Source organism: Epinephelus lanceolatus, chromosome 10 (assembly GCF_041903045.1).
Source record: "Epinephelus lanceolatus isolate andai-2023 chromosome 10, ASM4190304v1, whole genome shotgun sequence".
In the NCBI taxonomy this organism is placed as follows: domain Eukaryota; kingdom Metazoa; phylum Chordata; class Actinopteri; order Perciformes; family Serranidae; genus Epinephelus; species Epinephelus lanceolatus.
In genome coordinates this window covers 37,767,578-37,789,600 of record NC_135743.1, presented here as the reverse complement: position 1 = coordinate 37,789,600, position 22,023 = coordinate 37,767,578, and the positions used below count along the sequence as shown (strand labels likewise).

At 41.0% G+C, this 22,023-nt stretch overlaps 1 protein-coding gene across 10 annotated transcripts in view; it reads left to right on the top strand.

Moving 5' to 3' along the window:
* Positions 1 to 2,189: 2,189 nt before the first annotated feature.
* znrf2b (zinc and ring finger 2b) overlaps positions 2,190 to 22,023 on the top strand; it is a 64,039-nt gene continuing 44,205 nt past the window's right edge. For all 10 annotated transcript variants that reach the window (XR_013492236.1, XR_013492230.1, XR_013492238.1 and 7 more), the window contains exon 1: positions 2,190 to 3,103. Coding sequence is in view for 1 of the 10 variants with exons in the window: in XM_033641093.2 (XP_033496984.1) it covers positions 2,683 to 3,103 (421 nt within the window). In the remaining 9 variants the exon portion in view is untranslated. The remainder of the gene's footprint in view (positions 3,104 to 22,023) is intronic.

The following is a 22,023-nucleotide window of genomic DNA, read 5'->3' as shown; positions in this document are numbered from 1 at the left end:
AGTATTTATATAAATTCAGGTAGACTAAGAAACACCTCACTATGTAACACAATACAAACAGCAAACTACAGCAGTAGCACCGCCAAGGAGTGACCAGGGGCTGATGGACAGAGAGTTCAAACAGGTTGTGTGTACAGGCTGTGAGGGTCTGCAGTGATGTTACCTGCCCGTTTCCTGACTCTGGAGGTATATAAGTCCTGAATTAAGGGTAGGCTGCACCAATGATTATTTTTTTTACAGTCCTGACTGTCTGCTGTAGTCTGTTCCTGTCCTGTTTGGCTGATCCAAACCAGACAGTGATGGATGTGCAGAGAGCGGACTGGATTATTGCTGTGTAGAATTGTATTAGCAGCTCCTGAGGCAGGTGCAACTCACTGAGCTGGTGCAGGCAGTACATCCTCTGCCAAGCCTTTTTCCCTGATAGTGTCTATTTTGGAAGTCCACTTGCGGACCCAGAAACCTGATGGCTGCCATAGCAGACGCAGAGCTGTTCAGTATGGTGAGGGAGGGCAGTGTTGGAGGGCTCATCCTGAAATCCACTATCATCTCCACAGTTTTTTAGAGCATTCAGCTCCAGGTTGTTCTGACCACACAAGATCACCAGATAAGGCAGATGACACTTGTATCATTTGCAAACTTCAGGAGTTTAACAGACTCCTAAGGCACAGTTGTTGGTGTAGAGAGAGAAGCAGTGGGGAGAGCACACATTGCTGGGGGCTGCCAGTGCTGATGCTTTGGGTGCTGGATGTGATTTCCCCTTGCCTCGCCACCTGCTGCCCCCGGTCTGTCGAGACGGTTGTTATCCACTGACAGGTGGGGGCTGTCACAGTGAGCTGAGTGAGTTTGGTGTGATGGATGTCTGGGAAGGTGGTGTTGAGTGGTGTTGCTGAACAATGAACAAGATTCTTACGAATGTCCCTGGGAAGTTGAAGTGTTGATGTAACACAGTCCCATGTTGACTCCATCATCCACTGACCTGTTTGCGCAGTAAGCAATCTGCAGGGGGTCCAGCAGAGAGCTGTGATGTCCTTCAGGTGAGTCAGCAACAGTCTTTTAAAGGACCGTGACGATAGTGGAGCCTCTGAAGTATAGAGCTGCAATGATTAATTGACAAGTTATAAACTATCAAATGAACTGCCAACTAATTTCATGATTGATTAATGGATTTGAGTAAAAAGACATAACTTGTCTTCTCAAGTTCGGTCGACTTAAAATTTTAAGGCAGCCTGAACACTAACTTTTTTTAATGTTCTCGCACTTAAACCTTCAGTTTATATTATTAACAGAATATAGTACAACTGAATTAGGAGTTAATTTGACGAAAAAAGTCAATTTGTTTTAACTCATGAACTTTTTAAAGTTAGAAAAACGAATTACTTTGTAACTTGTGCAGTGGTGTGTCTGTGTCACTCTGCAGTTCTGTAAAGAAAACACACAAACGATTACAATTTCAAACACAAGCACACAAATCGGCTTCATTATTCACAGACAAAACACCTGTCTTTTGGTGGACACATTTTCCCCACAAATACAACATGCTAATGTTATTAGCATGAGCGTATGGTATTTTACATTGTATAAATTAGCCTAACGGCTAGGGGACATTTCCTGTACTCATATGAAGCCAGGATAAATCACACACAGGACATAAAATGCTATTTTGTGGGGTCTTTATTGTCTTCACAATTTATTGTTTCTTATCTGTGAAACAAAAGTAAATAAAAGCTTTGTTTCCATTGAGGGAAATGGTTTTAAGCTTACAAAAAGAGACATGAGGTCTGCATTGCTGCAACACGTTTCAAGGGAGGCGCATGTCAGGCTATGGTGTCGATTTGATGCAGAAGTATAAATCCCACTTTAGGCTTTGGGAAACACTGATTGATATTTTTCATCGTTTTTTGACATTTGTAGACCAGATCGGAAATCATCAGATCAGTAATCATGAAATAATCTATCCATCTGGCCACCCCTATGAAGCATTTCTGTGTGCGCCAGTGAACTACAGAAGGTCAAATTTTTGAGGCAGGGCATTTTTTTAATCTAGTGGACTTAATAAACTGGAGAGTGTTAATGCTCCCTGTGAAACACCGCAATGGCTTTACTTTGAAACTTCGTGGCGGAAGTCCGCGTGAGCTCAGCTAGCTTGACAGCTAGCCTGCGCACCGAGTCTCCTTGCAGCCACTGATAAAACGGTTTTGTGCAGGGCTTTCTCCTCCATCACTTCCTTCCTTTGAGCAATGCGTTGTGAGGCAGGGAGGTGTGAGGAGCCCGGCTCTTCACTCCTTCATGCTGCTCAGGAGCCATGGCGGAGCGGACACTGAGGAGGAACCAGCCGGAGCTCAGCGGGTCTACAGCGGCGGCTCAAACCAACCAGGATCCACGTTACCTGCAGCACAGCCACAACTATTACTGACGGAATACAATGGTGACAGCTTCTAAAGTTTTATACACATCTTTAGCTTATGTCACAGCTGTCCGGTTCAACTTTTCACTAACTGGCATTTCCCTAATGTCGAGGGGGGGTCACAGCGACGCAGAGTTTGTTCCGCTTTTCTTTTCTTGCAGTAACGTTACGTGTGTCCTGTAAAGCCATCTGCCTCAGGCGTAAATCTGGCGCACTGTCCCGCAGTGGCTCACTGAGCGCCTCTTTAATATTGCAAAGCCGAGTCACTGGAGGTTAACATGGGGGCAAAGCAGAGCAGCCCGACTGCTAATCCAGCTGCTAACGGACGGACCAGAGCCTACTCCGGCTCGGACCTGCCCTCCAGCACGTCCAGCAGCAATGGCAGTAGTGTTAGCAGGACTACCGCCGGGGGTGTGAGGTACCATGCGTACAGTGCGTCCGGAGCCTCCGGAGCCTCGTCCAGCACTAGCCAGCACCTTGGAGCCAGGGCCAGGTCTGTGGGGGGCTCCGGAGGCTCCGGGACCAGACCTCAGTCCGGTATCAACATTCCGAACAGCAGCGGAGCCTACAGCTCCCAGGAGTCCGGCGGCAGCAGCCCGGAGGAGGCGGCGGACAGGGAGCGCTCAGGCGGAGGGCACGAAGGTCCCCGGCTGTTGATAGGATCTCTACCAGCTCACCTCTCGCCTCATCTGTTCGGAGGTAAGAGGGCACAGCCGCTGTGTGCTGTTGACACAGCTCAGTGGTTCATTGAACTGTAGTGACACTGACACATGCTTGTTTACAGCAGGGCTTGGCGCATCGGTTAGGATGGAGCCACAGTGTTTGTGTACACATGCAAACTCAAATACAGTTTACAGATCTGTACTGAACACTTTAACCAATCATTTTATATAGTTTAATATATGATAGATAACTTATTGCAAACTATTAGAGTGAGCACAGGGCTAAGAAACAGAGCTCTGGAGCAGAACACTGTTTTGTTTTCACAACTGAATGAAGTCTTAGGGACTGTTCTTTACTTATCAGAGGAGGTGACTGGGGTGTGACTTTGTTTTGTTTTGGGGTTTTTTGTATTTGTTTTTTGATCCTCCCCAAAGCTACAAATATATTTCCTCAAGCCTCCCAGCGTGACTTGGGGGAAATTGCATGACCCTCCCTCCATCATAAATTAGTGGTTAGATATAGTAAAAAAAACGTATCCTTTGTTGTTTGAAAGTGAAAAGTTGAAGACAAAATCCTGGAGTTAAAAAAGCTTTCGTTTTTCACTCATGCATGCTGGTTAGTTTGTGCAAAGAGTTTATTATTGGCAAATGTATAAATAAGACATGTTGAATGAAGTGATTTTTGATGAAATATCACCATTTTAAGCTCAAATTTGGTTATGTTTTTTTCTAACGGAAGCGTTCATCCCACATAATGCATCCAAGGACTGTCGGGAATTTGAAAATCCAACAATAATTTTTGTTTTGACAGTTTCTTGCTATGATAGGTGGTGTAATTTTGGCAATTTTTAAAGATTGATGAGTCAGCTGACCGTATTTTCTTTAAAAAAAACCCCGCTGGTGGGTGTGGAAGGCATATTTTCTGTAAAAAAAAAAAAAAAAAAAAAAAAAACTGCAGTAAAATAAATACAAAATACAGCCTTTTATTTTTTGTATGCCCCTCCCCTAAGCTGAAAAAAAAACCACAGGTCCCTTCCCAGGTCCTAAAAAAATAGTTTGAAATGACAGCAAAACTAATAATGTAGAAATTCTGTGTATTCATTCATTTAGTAAATTGTCTAATCTCATTTTGTGTAAATTTGATTTCCCAAAGTCTTTTTTCAAATATTTCTCTGCATTTGCCAGGAATCAATGGCTGACCTGGAAATACTGAAGTCTTAATTTATTTATTGTCCTAAGAAAATAGTCCAATTTAAATTTATTGAGAGTTACAAACAGTGGCATCAGCCAATAAAATATCTATTTTGTGTTAGCTTTATAAAATGGCCAAACTCCCCCAGGTTGCTAAAACAGTGGAACAAATTGATTTCCCATGTAAGTTAAGGTGTGACTCCCCGCGAGGCTGAGCTCCCTTCACGACAGCTCACTAAACCAAGTACTTTCCCATTGGGTAGTTCAAAGGGTTTCACACAGTCACACATCAGTCAGTGTGAATAGTCTGTCTCAACGCAAGTTCATTGTCACACAGAAAGACAGGCACTGCATCCAGGTAGACAAAGACAATATCAAGATAAAATAAAACTAAGTATTACTTTCTCCTCTGCAGTCTCTTTTACAGCACTAGGATATATTGTACATTAACCCGGCGACTACTTTGTGTCTTCTACCATGGTGCGGCACTGCCATTACTGCAGTGGCAAGTGGCAGTGTCTGCTGATGGTGACAGCAGCAAAGGTTGAAGATTTCCTAAATTATCTCAGCTAATAAAAAACTGTGGTCTAAAATGAAGATATTGTTGTTGCCAAATAACAGTAAAGTTTTCCATGGCTAAAAAAACAACAACAACAAAAAAAGCAGTCCTATGATAGAGCTGCTGGTGTTTGATTTAACAACCGTGATAAGTGGTGACTTTCAGTCATAGTAACTGTAATTAATGGTTGCCATAGACAATAAACAAAGGAGTATGTATTTAAAATCAACTTACTGAAGGCTTTTACAAGGACACCTATAGGTTTTGTTCAGGTTTTCAACAGCTGTTATCACTTCGAACAACCATGATGCTTTTGACTGAGTCACCAGTTAAGACTTATTTAATAAACTGAACAACACCGAACAGAAATTTACGTGTTCTGTTTGTGGTGCCAATGACATAATTCGCTAATTCCGTGACCCTTAGGGAGTCCTCAGAATTAATGAAAGGGAGCTGCCAAATTATTGTTTGACTTCAAGTTTTAATTATTATTATTTTAACATATAAGCAAAGATATATCAGCCTATTTATAATATTAAAAAAAACATTTAATGTGCGGTTCACAACATTATTGCTAACTGTTATCCATGAATTGTGCATTTATGTGAGCTAGCTAACGCTAAATCACTGTGCAGCACCTGTCCATAACGGCAACGTGAACTAGCTAGCTTAAATTTTTGTACTATTGAAGCATACCGGTCAGTGGGCTGGTTAATTGTGATTATTCCAAGTGTACGGACATTCTTGCGAGCCACAATGGATGGTTTTGTAACTTTTCCAGCAAGACACTGGAAAAGTTCAAGAGAAACGTTGAAGACACTGGTCTAGCCTTTACTTTGAGGTTTTTTAAGAGCGACACACATTGGGTTTGTTTACTTGAAATTTCGTGTGCTTTTTGGGGTGACGAGAGCAGTCATGCTACCATGAAACCCAAAACTGCACCAATATCACAACATTTTGGATTTGAGGCTGAGGAAAGACGTGTTCTAACTGGCTATAGACGCTGGTTTTATCGCAACATTTCTTCAGGCTGTCTTTCTAGTGCCCAGTGGATGAAGTTGAAATAAGGAATTATCTGTATGACACCTTATTTTACTACAAAAACTTAATACAGTGGCAGCTGGTTGAGTGAAAACAAGCTAAGCTAACGATACTTGCTGTTGGCTATATTGTATGTAATTTCCAGTTAATATCACAACATGAAACGTATGTTTTCTTTTTTAAAAAGCAATGTTACAGACATAGGAATATGGCAAGTAGGCTACTCACCCATCTTTCAAATGGTTATGTCTCCAGTTTGATCTCGAGCACGCAGCACATAGGCATGGTTTGTTTACGTGATGTAAGGGAAGTGCATATTTATCAGATTCAGTGTGGACAGAGAGCTCTGATGTAATTTGATGCTATGCAGTAGTCAAACGCTTTTTTCTGTTGGGACAGGGTGTCATTATGTTCCACTCTGGGAGGGTTGTGGGACACCTGGTAAAATTCGGTATACCATTCTAGTGTGGGTTGAAAACTTGTAGTTATTTAAAGCCGGAATATCTGATCCTAAGATAAGTCAATATGGTATAGCATCTGACAGAGTATTTTATGTCACCTTTTCAACTTGATCCATACTCAGAAAGTGGTTTAATAAGCAGACCCACTGAGACGCTGAAATGTTGTGCTGATATGATATCACTTACACAGACTGGTGGAGACACTGGCCACTGACTGAGTGGCCCCTGCTGATTTTAATAGCATTCATGTGTGAGGGTGATGACTCACATGTGCGAGTTGCCCAACACTGTTAAGATAAACAGTGTGAGCCTCCTTGTGAATGTCTTCTTGTTGGTCCATTGATCAACCGTGACAACCGTTTGTTATGCTGTGTAGGAAAGTCGAGGATTTTGCCTCAAGTAGACCAGAGATTAGTTTTGATATTCCTTTTGGCTGGTTGGTTGTTCTGTGTCTTTGGTTTCTTGTAAAACTCAAGTGGTGGAAAGTGTTTGCTCACAGAGGAAAGGCAAAAACTCTCTGAATTCTTAGAAGCACTTGAGGAAGACAATAGGCTTGTTTGAGATGAATCGAGCGTCGCCTGGAAAGTGGATGAGAGCAGGTGGTTGCAGCCGGGAGAAGTGACAAAAAAGCTGCAGGCGAATTGGACCGTTTCCAGCAGAAAGAAAGAATATACAGAAAGTCATATAAACATTCATGAGATTCACAGTGAATAAAATGTTATTCACAATACTAATCTATTCAGCTTTTACTGAGTCACCAATAACTGTTGATTTAATGATTGTTTGGTAATACAAGGCCTGATAGCTGAGATATTTCTGACAGCATTTATTGTTGTATTGCAGAAATTGTTTCATATACAAATTTCATATAAACTCAAAGTCATCCAAATCCCAAAATAAATCCAAAACACCATCAACAGTCATAATAACCTCACAATACAAGGAGAGAGGAAGAGCAGTAACGCAAGCACATATTTCTATCATCCATTTGTCAAGCACTTTCCATTAGTACAAAAGAGCTCTCATGTCCTTACTCTTATGAAGAGTTTTCAATAATTACATTAGTATTATTCTGTTACTGCATGTGAAACATTTGGAATTAATTTATTCTGCCTGTGACATGCAGTGCCAACTGTCTTCCCACCAACTTCCTACCATCTTCATTTTCCTACGTGTATCATTTTTTTCAGATGTTCTTCTCTCTCTTTATCTGGCCCAAATATCCACATATGAAAGAGGCAGTCATTGACTTATCACAAATGCTTAGTAATTTTGGTGACTATAGAGAGTCTTTGAACATCTTTATCAGTAAGATATGTATGCATAAGGGGGGTGGAAAACAGAGCTTGTCTTAATCCAGGGATTTTCCTGAATTGAGGATTTTTTGGCAACCCCCAAAGAGGTTTTAGCCAGAGCCCAGAGCCAAAGAAAAATCACCAGCAAGAATTGAGAATAATTCAGATTCAATTCAAATCCTCTCCGAATGTGTTTGATAGCATTTTATCAAAGAAGTGTTGGACAAGCAGAACATGAACTTAGGCTATATCCGCACTAACATGTTTTTGTTTTAATTTACCATTTTAATTTTTAATTATTCATTTCCATATGTTTTTTTTTTTGTCAAAGCCACAGGGAGCCACAAAAAGAAGGGCTAAAGAGCTACATGTGGTGTCAGAGCCACGGGTTGTCTACCCCTGATTTAGTTAAAAAACCCTGGAATTGCATTCAGTGGCATAAGGTAGCTACGACAGGCCTAATGCATGCTGTTTACTAGTTCTACACACACACACACACACACACACACCACTAGACACTGTTCATACAAAATCCATAGGAATCAAACTTAGGGAGTTTTGATACTTTCTATTCCTGTTTGTTTCTCCCTTGTCCTCTCTTACGGCCGCTTTTATATTTGAAAGACATGGCTGCTTGCTGGACTTGCAGATGTGCTGAGCTTTTCAGTCTTGATAGATCTGGTGCCTAAACTGTTGTCTCGTCACATGATCAAATAGAGACTTGACATTAGGTTACATTAACGTACATGTTATCAACCCTCATCATTGCATACCTGTATATGCCAAAAGTATATAGAAATATTATATATAAAGAAAATAAGACATTTTTCATTTAATTGAATAGTTTTTTAAATATAAAGAGTATTCTGAGTTTTTATAGTTTATGGAAGAATAAGCCTTTAATTTTGTTATAGATTGCTACGGACTATTTTAGCCAAAAAAGGAAAGAAGAGAAAAGAAGAGAAAACAAACAAAAAAAAAATCATGACAGATGGATTTGCATTTTTGTGGGCATATAGCCTGTTGCAAATGGCACCTTTTTTTTGTTGATAAATGCAGGTGTAGTTCCAAAGTGAGTCATTCGCAAGGGCCCCCCAACACATGAGCCCCAGTGCAACCGCACTGCCTGCACTGTCTATATTAACACCGACTGTTGCATTTTAGTCTGGATGGGTGGAAAGGGAGTCTTCTGAAAATGATAAGCTCCCTGATTGGGTCCTCCTATCAATCACGATGTGTCAACTTAAAACGTTACAGCTCAGTCTACATACTTTTTGTGATCTCATCCTTCTTTGTGTGATATCGTTACTCCTTTACCACTGCCATGGTTTACTTCATCGATGGCTAATGCTCCTGGTATCAGTCCGGTATGTTGCTTTATTTATTTCATAGCGACTCCTTACTCCTGTTACTTTCAGTGACAATCCCACCTTATCTTCTGTCCAAGCAAAGAAATCTCAGTGCAAGGCTCGGCATTAATGCTCACCTGGGGCAAGTAAACTGTGTGTTCGGAAAAGTCTCATGCAGTTTTCCAATTGCACAAGTGAAAAATAAAGGTGATGTTAATGTAACGTTATCTGAAAATAAACTGCGTACTGTATCGCTGAAGTGGAGCTTTCTAAGCTGAACCACCAAGATAACTCTGGGGTTGACAACGTCATACATGACATAATGTTACATGAGATATCTCTCTCGCTATAAGCCCAGAAGCTAACCATGGCGCCATTCCACGGGGGGCTAGTGCAATCGTATCCCTTTGAGAAACTTTGTAATGATACCTATTAATTTTAGATTTTCCACGTTTAAAACAGTAACTGTTGCTGTTAACCGTCCACTAGCCATCTGTGATACCTTGGATTGAGTCTGTTGACCAATTAGAGGCTGTGTTCCTGCCTTGTCGACCAATCAGCACAGCTGTCTTGTTTTTGCCCTAAAATGTGCCTTCAACCATCTAAAATTGACCAAGTATCAGGCAAAACATGCAATAAAATGATGTTTAGGTTAGAATCATCTCATTCAGCCCTGGATTTCCTAAATCAACTCACAAGTGTAATTCCTTGTGAGGTGCTCATCATACCATAGTCCCTTTAGTCTTACTATTTATTTTGTCATATTGCATAACACACTTGAAAATGTAGGTTATTCATATCAGTCTGCATACAAGTGAGTGTATTTACTAAAACAAACACACATGCATGCACAGTACACACATTCGGCCGCTGTGTACACAGGTTGTTAATGTGAGTGTGAGTCAGCAGAGAAGTGCCTAATAATTAACTCAACTCGTTAAGTCTCCCTCGTATATAATAGTGCATGGTTGAATCAATAGCGCAAACACACACACACACACACACACACACACACACACACACATATGTGTCTGTAGGTTGTGTTAGCAGGTGGTGTGGTTTTTTTCTCTCTTAGTGGTGTTGGATCTTAATTTAAAGACTTCTAGATTTAACAGCTTCAGAAGTCTGATGAAAATGCAGCAGAGCATCCTGGAAACATTTAAGACAACAAGTAAGTGAATTGTCAGTTTGTTCACTGAAGCGTGCTGAACGCTGATGATGCACCAACGTCTGAGAAATACAGATTAGGGTTAATCTGCACCGATCAATTCTACACAGCAACCTGATGAATGGCACAACAAGGCCTGTATATCATTGTGTGTGTGTGTGTGTGTGTGTGTGTGTGTGTGTGTATCAAGGACAAAAGGAAGGGAGGGAGGGAGGACTCATGTGGTATCTAGTCATAAGATCTAGATGATTTTGGTTTTATCTGCCCAGGTTTTGAGATATGTCTCTGAAATTTCTGCCACTGCCCAAATACACTGGAGGCTCAAAGGGGAGAACACCCAAACCCCAGGTTCAAACCAGGGACCCTCTTGCTGTGAGGCGACAATACAAAACTTTGCCCCACTATGCTGCCACTGTACATTGTGCTCTCTGAATTAACAGGGACAGTAAAATGAACAAGTAAGTAAATGAGTGTATGTTTGAAACATATACAGTAAAGAAAACATACTATTGCAGTTAGCGGTTGATGAGGAAAACTCACCAAGCAGTTCTTATTCCAAAGTCTTCAAATACCGTCGCTTGGTCGGTGATTTTGGCGTCAGACACTGATGAATAAAGACATCCTTTCGCGGTGGTAAAATATGTCGCCAGGTGTCATCAGTGTATAACGTCACCGGACAACAACACAATTTAAGGGGCTGGAAGACCCTACAGGATGGGCAGATGGGTGGTGGTGGATGGGTCCAACAATACCAGACTCCATCCCAGAAGCCCGGTGTTTGCTTCTTATATGAATTGAGCCAAATCATGATGTTCTATTCCAAACCTATCCATGTACTGTTGCTGCACAGGGAAATAAACATAATTACAATATGTTTTACCAACATTGTAAGTTTATTGGACACACGTCCCGGGACGTCAGCAACAGATGGATCCAGGATACTTAACACATTATATGTACACGTGAAACTCCACTGACGAAACAGCAATATTTGACGAGTTGGGAGTGAGAATGTGTTGAACTCACCTGTTGCTGTGCTGAATTTTTGAGAAAAACATCTTTACATGAATTTGACCGTTGGGTTGTTTTTGCAGTGTGTTTATTCACCCTACAGCTATACTGACATTAGCCCAAAACTAGATAATTAGCAAGTTACACATACAAAACTTAAACGTGTTGACAGCTCAACCTCACATTCTTACTCATCCAGAGGTCTTCAAACAAACTCAAGTTCATTTTGTTGTTTTCCCTTGGACTAGAACCATGAGTTATCAATCGGTTAATTGATTAATCAACTTATTTGTCATATACAATCATAAGATACAATTTCAGTTAAATGTAACCCTATCAATTTAAGCATTGAAAAGAGTGTAGTGATGTATGTGTTGACTGATGATCACAAAAGAAACAAAAAAAATCATCTCTGTTTGAAGTTACAGTTAAAGTCTTCTGCAGGATTAATCTCGGGGTTAAGGCAAAGTTGAGATATATTACCAGCTTTTACGACTATGGTTTTGTTAGCTAATTCAGAAAGTGATGAGACGACCCAGTGCGAGCGGACTAGAATGCCCATCATACACACAACACTGGGATGTAAGGCACCGGCAAGTTTTCAGGGAGTTCCCTATCTTATCTAAAGTAGTCTTTACTATTAGTGTAAATTCCATTCTTCAGTCAGCATTCGTCCTGTCATGCTTACTTCTTTGAATGGAATGTACTGGTAGGCTACTCAAGATGGACGAACCATGTTATTGAGAGCTCTCACTCATCACTGGCTAGTCAGCTTGCTATCAGGGACTAAAAAATATGGGTGTTAAATTTTAGCTACTAGGAATCTGAGGCACTAATAGAAATTGTAAAACTGACATAATATCAATTCAGAATTAATTGTCTTGGCAGTTGATATAGTATACTCAAAAATACATGGTCCAGTAAATTTAAAATGTCATTATACGGTTTGGGTAGCCTTTCATTCACTAGGTTTTCATATTGATTCTTATCTTAATTGTCATTTCCATACAGACCTAACAACTGTGCTGCTGCCATTTTGGCAGTTACTTTGAATTTAGGACAGGGTCTAAACCATCCTAATTTATGATTCCTAGCTTAGAAAATCCCCATTACCATAGGTAATGAGGCTCCTGGACTCAAACAACTCAGCCATGCGTCGTTCCAGGCGACTGAACTGAAGGCAGTATTTTGCTCTGGGACCTGACTGTAGGTATACTGCAAGTATAATTACCTTTATCCACTGCATAATAAACAGCACGAGTCCTAAACTGAAACCATCCGAGCACATCTGGAACTCCATGCAAGACAACTGAAAAGATGCAGACATGGCAGGCCCTATAGGAGAGCTTTGCTTTGCTTTCCAGATAACAGCAGCAACCATGCACATTCAAAAAAAGGAAATACTGTATCTCTGGAAAGGTACACTGTAGCCTCAGGCTGCTACAAAAAGATCTGGGTTGAACTCTGGATGTCTTCAAATCTTTGAATCATGGGAAAGGTTATGTGTCGGTTATGGACTTCATTTCCTGCACAAGCAGTCTGTGTGTATGGAGCGATGATGTCAGAGTCCAAAGTCTTTAACCATTGTGTTTGGGCTGCCTGTAAACTCATGCTGGAAATACTTTCCTGTTGTCAGTGTGTAATTTGAATGGATATAGCTTCTTATCACAGAGTGTGATAACAGGTCAGCAATCTGGTTTTCCACATGGATACAGATCTCAGTTGCAGCAAACTTGTGATTTCATGGATGTGCTCATAGTGGGCTGGGCCCAGACTGAGAAATTGGATTTAAGGACCTTTAGGGACTTTTTATTTGGGCAAAGATTTTCCATCTGCAGCTCATCTATTCAGTTGCTGTTTCCTGTTTTTCTGCAGAAAGTAATTATAGCTGGGTCAAAGGTTTGCTAAATCAGTGTTAAATGTCGTAGAGCTATAGATTTTCTAAATTGTATTCTGTGCATGTCTCTCTATAACAATAGCAACACCAGCTGTAATAGTCTTCTGTTATATGCGTCCCATTTTCAACAGACTGTTATCCTTTCTATATAGTACCTCCTATACATTGTTATGACTGCCAAGAGGCATGGAGGCAATGCAGCAATGTGGCAGTGACACCTCTGCAGTGTTGCTATCCTGCTTTTTTTATTCTGGGTATTTCTGAAAGTGAAGTAGCGACAGCACAGTAAATCGTCTTTCTGAACATAATGCCCCATTATCTAACAGACAGTTTTTTGCTGAGCTTATTCATGCTCCCATAGGGATACACCCTTTTGAATTGTAAGACCTGACGCTCTTCCTCTATCACCACCCTCAGAGCAAACTTTTCAGTATGAGCCCGACTACTGTTATGTCTCAAGCTGTTTTCTCTGAGAAACAGGTCCAGACATTGTCCGATTCCCCTTTCAAACGTAAAGCACACAACCAGAGATTGTCTGTGTCAGAAGCATTCTCTTTTACTGGAAATACTACATTAGCTTTAGGTGAGGTTTGGCCCCTAGGTAGAGTGTGCAGAAGGCAGGACATGATGCAGATTACACCATGGTTACATAAACGTTTTGTAAGTTGGCCATAAATAGCAGAGTCTTTTACCGTTCCTTGAATTTGTCTGACAATGTCAGCTTCAGCCCTTAATGCCAGATGTTCCCAAATCTCGTCCTCTCTCCAGTTTGACATTTTTGTTGCTGTCTTCCTGTAAAAGACCGTTCTTCCTTACCCGTTTATATTTGTTTTCTTACAGTTTTGTGCAAGGCGCATGATAGAAACACGCCCACTTGCTCACCTTGAATTTTCTGCACAATTAACTGCTCTATTCACACATGGGCTTAACTGGACATTACATAGACTGTGTACCAGGGAGCCCCATTGAGGCTCCACCTTGGCACCCTGAGACAAATCTTTGCTATTATCGTCCTATCAGGAGGCATCAACAATATGCTATAAAACACCATTATGCTGTTCATCTCCCTTTTCACTTTGCAATCTTGAGCCTACACACAACTGAGACAAGGTTTTGCTTAATTTTGCTGAGTGCTAGGATATCTCAGCATCACCTGCGGTAGTCCTCTAGCTAGTCTGTGAGGGATTTCCGGCTTTTCCACTACCTCTTTGACGACAGTGCCCACACTTATGCGAAGCCCCCTTTCCACCAAGCAGTCCAGTACTGTTCAGTTCAGTTCAGGTCAGTACACATATTTTCCATTTCCACTGTGAAAAGTTGTGGATGGTACCAATGGAACCGCCTCTGTTGGGGTGCCTAGCACACAGATCTTGTAGTAAAAGGTGGAGCTAGAAATGCTGCTCTCCATCTTTCCACAGTGTCTGCATTGTACTGAAAGCTTTATAACTGGCCACAGAGAGATGCCTCTTCACACCATTATGTATCATGTTGGTGCCGATATGTGCCAGTATTATTGTGCATCCCTAATATGAACAGTTTCTTTTGTCGTCATAATGCAAAGAGAAAGTTAAGGATTACAGTAAGCCACATAAAGCTGATCTACTGTTTCTATTTAGGACTGATTTCCTAAGAACTACACAACAGAAACAGGTAGATTATTACACCAAGGCCAGACTGCAGACAACATATGTAGCATTTGTCCCTGTTTGACCTATGATTAAACAGTACCAGCTGTCTTCTCTCGTGGAATACTGTAACTCACCTCAGACAAGGTCTGATGGTAAAGCTGTGGCACCAAACAATATCAATAAGTAATAGAGTTCAGTCAGTTTGATGAGTTGTAAAATGCTCTGCTGTTATTTTTTATTAGGTTGTAATATGGTAACAATGCAATTTAAAGGGATAATGCACCCAAAAATGAAAATTCAGCCATTATCTACTCATCCATATGCTGATGGAGGCCCTGGTGAAGTTTTAGAGTCCTCACATCCCTTGCGGAGATCGGCGGGGGGGAGTGGCTAGCACACCTAATGGCTGAGGGCGCCCCAGACTAACATCCAAGAACACAAAATTTAATCCACAAAATATCTCCAACACGCTCATCCGTAGTGATCCAAGTGTGCTGCAGCCCCAACATGAAAAGTTGTTTCGAAAAACGTCATATGAACTCTGTTTTTAGCCTCACTGTAGCCTGTAGCTCTGACTGCTTCTCTGTGCTCCGCGTTCACGTGTGCGCACTCAGGGTGATCGGTTATGCACGGTCTCTGAAGAGCAGCAGTCTCGTCAGTACTGATGTCCAGATTCTCAAGTGCAGGCATCGCCAATCCCCAGTCTGAGCAGTAAAGACTTTCCTCACCCGTTGGCATTGCTTTGTATTTGAAACAACTACACCACCAGGTTTCCAGTGCTCGACTCCGGTATTCTGTGGCTGGCTGAGGCTCATGAGCTGTGGCGGCTGCTTCGTCCAGTAGCCTGAGTTCCGTCCGTATACTCAGGCTCAATCAACTACGGCTCAACAAAGAAATGCTGTTCCTCCTCAGTTTCATAGTCTTCAGACATGTTGGGCTGTCCTTTGCTAAAAGACTGTAGTGCAAATTATCTTTTAGCAACTGTGGCTACCACTGTCTCCCCCTGCGGTGCACGTGTCACGTGATGTAAACAAGGGTGAGCAAAGCTCATGCTTTTGCTTGTCACGCACATGCGCGCACATGTGAGCGCGGAGCACAGAGAAGCAGTCAGAGCTACAGGCTACAGTGAGGCTAAAAACAGAGTTCATATGATGTTTTTCAAAACAACTTTTTATGTCACGGCTGCAGCACACTTGGATCACTACGGATGAGCAGTATGGAGGTACTCTGTGGATTCAATTTTGTGTTCTTGGACGTTAGTCTGGGGCGCCGTCTGCCATTAGGTGTGCTGCCCGTTGCCCCCGCCGATGTCCACAAGGGATGTGAGGACTCTAAAACTTCACCAGGGCCTCTGTTGGCATATGGGTGAGTAGATAATGGCTGAATTTTCATTTTTGGGTGCACTATCCCTTTAAGGTTCATTATGATTCTGTGTTAATTATATGTAATGATTGCTAATCAAACAACATGCAGTCTACAGTAGACCCATTACTGCACTACTTTATTATATATGTCAGAAGTCATCATCAGTTTCAGTATTAGCCATATCTCTAATATTGCTGTTGTGAATATTTTGTGAAAATTTTTTATTAACTTTTGCTCTGGCTCTTGCAGATTGGTGTATTTATGAACTTAGAGTACCACTGACTTTTCTCACAATGGTCATGAAGAAAACACCAGTGCAGAGCTTCTGCTGTCTTTATGGACAGATGGGATCAACTTTTAAGGGGGAAATCCACATGTAAATGGAATCCACATACAGTATGATACCTCTGTGATATTGTACAGCTGAGGTGTAATTTATCACCTAGACCAAGTCCTTCCTTAAAGTGAATAGTAAAGAGACAGACTGCATTGATGATGTCACCTAGAGACAACCTCTGGAGCTGGTCCACAGACAGTAAAATCACAAAGCTGCGTGTTATTTCACCATTCACTCTGATATGGGGACATTTTCAGATTCACAGCCAGAGGCCCTAAAACACATGTGAAATACAGTATATCACAAGGATGCGTGAATGAAGTTCGCAGTACTACTTGACCTGCAATTCATGCTATTAACTGATAGCAAGCCATCTTGACAGTGGTCATTTTAGGGGAGAGAGAACTGTCAAAAATGGAGGAATCTAGCTGTGGAGCAGAATTCACTTTTATGTAACCCTCCTCTGTTGGAGTATAGACCGAATCATATTTGTTTACAGTAACTTTGTGGGTAATAAAACCCCCACATCACGCACATGAAATCAAACCGTGCTGAGCATATGCTGCCTCAATTGGTTAGTTTTTAGTCACTTATAAAAAGCCCACCTAAAAATATCAGTATCACTTTAAATGTACACTATATTTAAAACATTTTCACCACTTTACCTTGCCTGCAGACACAGCCCTTTTTGATGGGAAACTGAAGCTGTTATCTCACAGCCACCAGACTCCAGTTACAAAAACAGTCTTTACTTTCAGACCAGCAACACCACTGTCTATTGCCGCCTTGATCAGTTAGTGTGTAAGGTAAAGCAGAGTAAATTTTCCAAATATTACATTTATAGTTGGCTTCAATGCGTTTTGCTGTGGCCCTGTCCACAGCTGTACATTGCTTAGCCTCTGTGCAAGTAGATTTGGTTTATCACAGTAGAAACGTCAGATAGGTTGGACCGTCATGTTTAACTATGCATCCTAAAAAGTTACAGCAGGAATTCTCAACTTGCTTTGCTTGGGGTCACTTTTGCAAATTGACAGGGGGCCAGGGGCCAGTAGCAGAAGCCCCATACACGTTCACAGGGGTCCACACAGTCTGTAAGTTGAGTATCACTGCATTACAGTTAAGGCTTAAAATGACATCAGTCTCATATCTCCACAACTGAAATCATTTGCCAGTTTTCGCAAAACATTCTCACTCGACCACGTCACATATCACTGTTTGGTCTTGGACTCTCCACATCAAGATGGAACATGCAAGGTACCGTGGGAATGTAGGTTGTTGACATTCTGGGACGTGTCAAGTTCAGCCTCTTACATGCATTGTTGGTTTTTAAAATACACTAAAATGCACTTTTCACAGGAAATGTACAGATTGCATACAGCCTCTTTCAAAATAAATGCACTCTGTCAGTACAACATGCTAATTGATGGTTTTTTTCTGCACGTGGTTGGGTTTAGGAAAAAAGAACACGGTTTGGCTTCACAATCTTACGGGAAGTGAACATCGGCCTCCCGGGAGAAAGTTGGTGGTTGTTGGACCCATCCATTGCCACTCCTGCCAGCCCTATGTGGACTTCCACCACCTTAACTTTCATCGTTGTCCCGGCATGTTTCCCCCCACGTATCATGCCAACATGAAAGTACGGCTTTTTTCGTCAGTGTCTGATGCTGGAAGTCACTGACCAAGTGCCAGATTTCGACAACCTGGTTAGTTATCTATTTGGAAGTAATAGTAGTTGTTAGCGCATCATCACAGTGGGTTGGTCTATAATCTGTTCCTTAAAAAAGCAGCGGTTTGCAGACAGTTGTCAGACACGAGTTGATCCCACAAATACGTTTTATAATTTACCCAGCTAAGCTAACAAAGAAGTTTGTTAACTGACAGTTTCTCCTCTTCAATAACAGTTTGAAGAAACTAGTGTAATGAACATAATGCAAAGGGCTAGCACTAGTCTGACCTGCTAACGAACCTCACCAAGTACAGCAGTTCACTAACTTGCCTCGCAATTAGCCACTACTTACACAACAATCGACAACCAAATATTTAGCAAATGAACAGATGAATTAGTAGTTCAGGTCAATGCTGTACATTGATTTTATTTTACTTATTTATTGGTACAATAAAGCTAAACAGCAGAAATAAGAACAAAAGAACAAGCAAACTGCGCAGTTGAGCTTTAAAAAACCCCTGAAAGGCTTATAGAAGAAATTTCATCTCAATATGCATTACAAGCAAATAAAGTCATGTAATCAACAAAAGTAATTAAACAAGCAAACAGAGAATCAAAAGGCAAACAAAGTAAGCAATATAAAACAAGCTAGAACAAAATAATGAAGTGAGAGTGTATTTGGGTAAGTGCTGTGTGTGTGTGTGTGTGTGTGTGTGTGTGTGTGTGTGTGTGTGTGTGTGTGTAACACTCAGATGTGTCCTCTGCAAAGCTGCCCAGGTGGAAACTACACATTTTCATGCATACAGTGATAAAAAGATTACCTTTCTTTTCACATAAATCAGTTCACACACACAGCACTCAAATTTCCCACGAGATCAAGTTGTGACAGTTGTTTGCCATAACTAATGAAGGCTGTTGTAGACAAATCCTTTGGTAATTTCATTTTTGTGTTTTTTTTCCCCAAACAGTAGCTGCACTTTTTCATTCCTTTTGATGAAAATCAGCAGGAGTCTGTTTTTTAGTCTGTCAGATTGTTCAAAGAAGGTGGCTGATGTAGTCCGCCTGCAAAACCAGGAGGGTTTGTTGCTCATCTGTTTACTCCAAAGAGCTTAAGTCAGCCAGAGAGGCTAGCGAGGAGACATAGCATTGTTTGATGGTTTTCTGCTGTTGCTATCATTATCCATTAACAGGGATGATCTCTCTCACACTGAAAACAATAATGTTGTGTCTCACAAGAGAAATGCTTACAGGTCAGTGTGAGGTTTCAGGAGGTCATGTGCCCCAGAGCTGAGCTGTGGTGGTGTTAGTGGGTAAGTCAGTCCAGGTTAGCCGAAATCTATCTTGATGAGATAAGCCAGTGGCTACCTAACCTGCTCTCCTAATCTCTGCTGCTGTGTCCCTTCATTTGAATACTGCAGCAGATGTGTGCTGGTGTCTCACTGCTTGGACGTAGCAGCTGTGACTCACCCACAGCTTTGTGAAGAGGTGTTTTGAAGCTTGGGTTTGCTGCTTGCTTCCTCCTTTGTACGCTGGAGCTCATTTTCTCACTTCCGCACACCCCTGTACAGTCCCTGACTAAATTGCACTTGATGAGCTGATTGTCTGTTTGGGAAAGTTACCAAAATTGTCAGACCTGCTGCCACTAATTTTGTCATCGGAAAGGTGTTGAGATGGATGGTTTTAGATACTGTTTGAGGATCCCACAACCACTCTGCCTGAACTATACTGAAGCCTTAAAGGAACACCTGAAATAACCTGAAAAATACATATTCTTCCCTCTTACCTGTTTATTTTATCAGTCTAGATTTTTTTGGTGTGAGTTGCAGAGTGTTGGAGACATCAGCCGTATATGTGCTTTTCCTGCAAAATAATGGAACTAGGTGGCACTTGGCTTGAGGTGCTCAAAGTAATAAAACCAATAATAAAAAATAAAAAATGAAAAACTCAACAGCAATGTCTCTTTCAGAAATCATGACCCGGTTACTCAGGATAATCCATGGACCTTGTTGTGAACAGTTTCATGTAGGAACTATTTTCTTTCTGTCCAACTACGCCAGCCAACTGTATCACTGCACCAAAGGAAGCGTACATCTACTGCTAGCTCAGCCAGAGCTAGCAGGGCCACTCATCATGAGTAGATGCACCCCTCCTCCTCCACAGTGATACAGTTGGCAGGTGTAGTTTGGTCGAGAGAAAGTAGTTCCTACATGAAACTGCTCACAGCAAGGTCTGTGAATTATCTTGAGTAACCAGGTCTTGATATCTGGAAAGAGACATTGCTGTTGAGTTTTTCAAACGTATATTTTTGGCACTATGAGCCCCACAAGCTGAGTGCCATCTAGGTCCATTATATTGGAGAGAAGGCAGACATCTCTACGGCTGATATCTCAAACACTCGGCAACTCACACCAAAACAATCAAGAGTGATAAACGTGTAAGAGGAAAAGTATGTAATATTGATTTTGGAGTGAACTGTCCCTTCAAGGGCTGGCTTATACTGGAAGTGGTTTGTACAATGTGTTGTCCATTGGATCACATCGAACTGTTCCAAATGGCCACACTGAAAGGCAGGGTGAAAAGCCGACCCTTGAGTGAAGTTTCCTCACAGGGCAGTGCTGTTAAGGCTGTTTGCAGTTGGACAGTGGCACGCATTGTCGGACTCAACATAAAAGCATACTTTGCTTATGTGAGGAAATCCAATGATCGCGGTCTTGAAACTTTGTTGTTGAAAATGCTGATGTGACGGAGCTCTTGGTCACCAGTGTTAGCAACTGTTAACTCCCCAGTGTGTCAAGGAATAGGACCAAATAAAGAAACTGACTTCTTTCTGAACTTGTGAGTGGATCCGTTTTAAATCCTGCGGGTAGACCAATAAGGAGCAGTCGGGTCAGGTGCCGCTCCCACACTCTTCACCCCATTCTATCTACTTCTTACTGCAGACACTACGAGACAAAAAGAGTTGCATCATGCAAATTCACCATTTGATTAATTCATTTATTTTGATGTTTAAAAATAACGACAAAGTTTAAGTCTTAACTGAGAGAAAAAGAGAGAGAGAAAGCTCATGTGAGAAAAAAGTAAAAACTGAAAGTGAACTGTTTAATTATGTACCATTTCATTTATGAGTGAAGTGTATGGCCCTACAATGCAGAGTAGATTTTGGGGAAGTTGATGGTGCACTGAGACTGAAACAAACAACAAATAAACACACAGTTTCACTTCAACAAGTTGTGGGTCTGAAAGATCGTAAAGTGCTCCGTAGAGCTGAGGAGAAATGCAGAGTCAGGTGACAGCTCTGTGTTGCTTCACCACAATGACTGACTCCCATCACACATAGACTTTTGATTCATTGTCAGTATAAAAAATATTGATTGTGGCAGCAATTTAAGCTGCTTTTGTTCTTATTAGGTTGTACAGTCCCAGCTGACCTCCAGTGTTGTTAGATGTTGATATTTGGTTGAATTTAGGTTGTGACATCAGATGACCAAATTCAATGTCAGGACAACATCCAATGATAAGTCAGTTTGACAAAGAATACAAAAAAAAAGTAAAAAAAAATAGATGACGATATTTTTTTGGTTTTAAGTTGTGTTGTTAAGTAACCAAAATCCAACATCTTTCAAATGCCTCATGCCAACATCATCTTGATGTACAGAAACAGTATTTAGTCGTAAGGAATATTTAACCAAATTGTTTTGATTTCTTTTTTTAAAAAATGGGAAGAAGGCAATGAGCAGTTAAGGAAGAAATGACCCAAAATTTTGCAAGAAATTAGGAAAAAGAGAAAATTTAAAACAAGAAAAAAAAAAATTAATTAAAAACAAATGGGAAAATGACCTGGAAAGAGTGCCTAAATATTGTAATAATTCTGTAACCTAATTTTAAATTGTAATAATAATACTAGTAATCATAAATATAGTTTTTCCCTAGTTGTTGGGGTTTTTTTTTTTTTTGATAGTTTTCAAAATCTTTTAATTTTTTTTATTTTT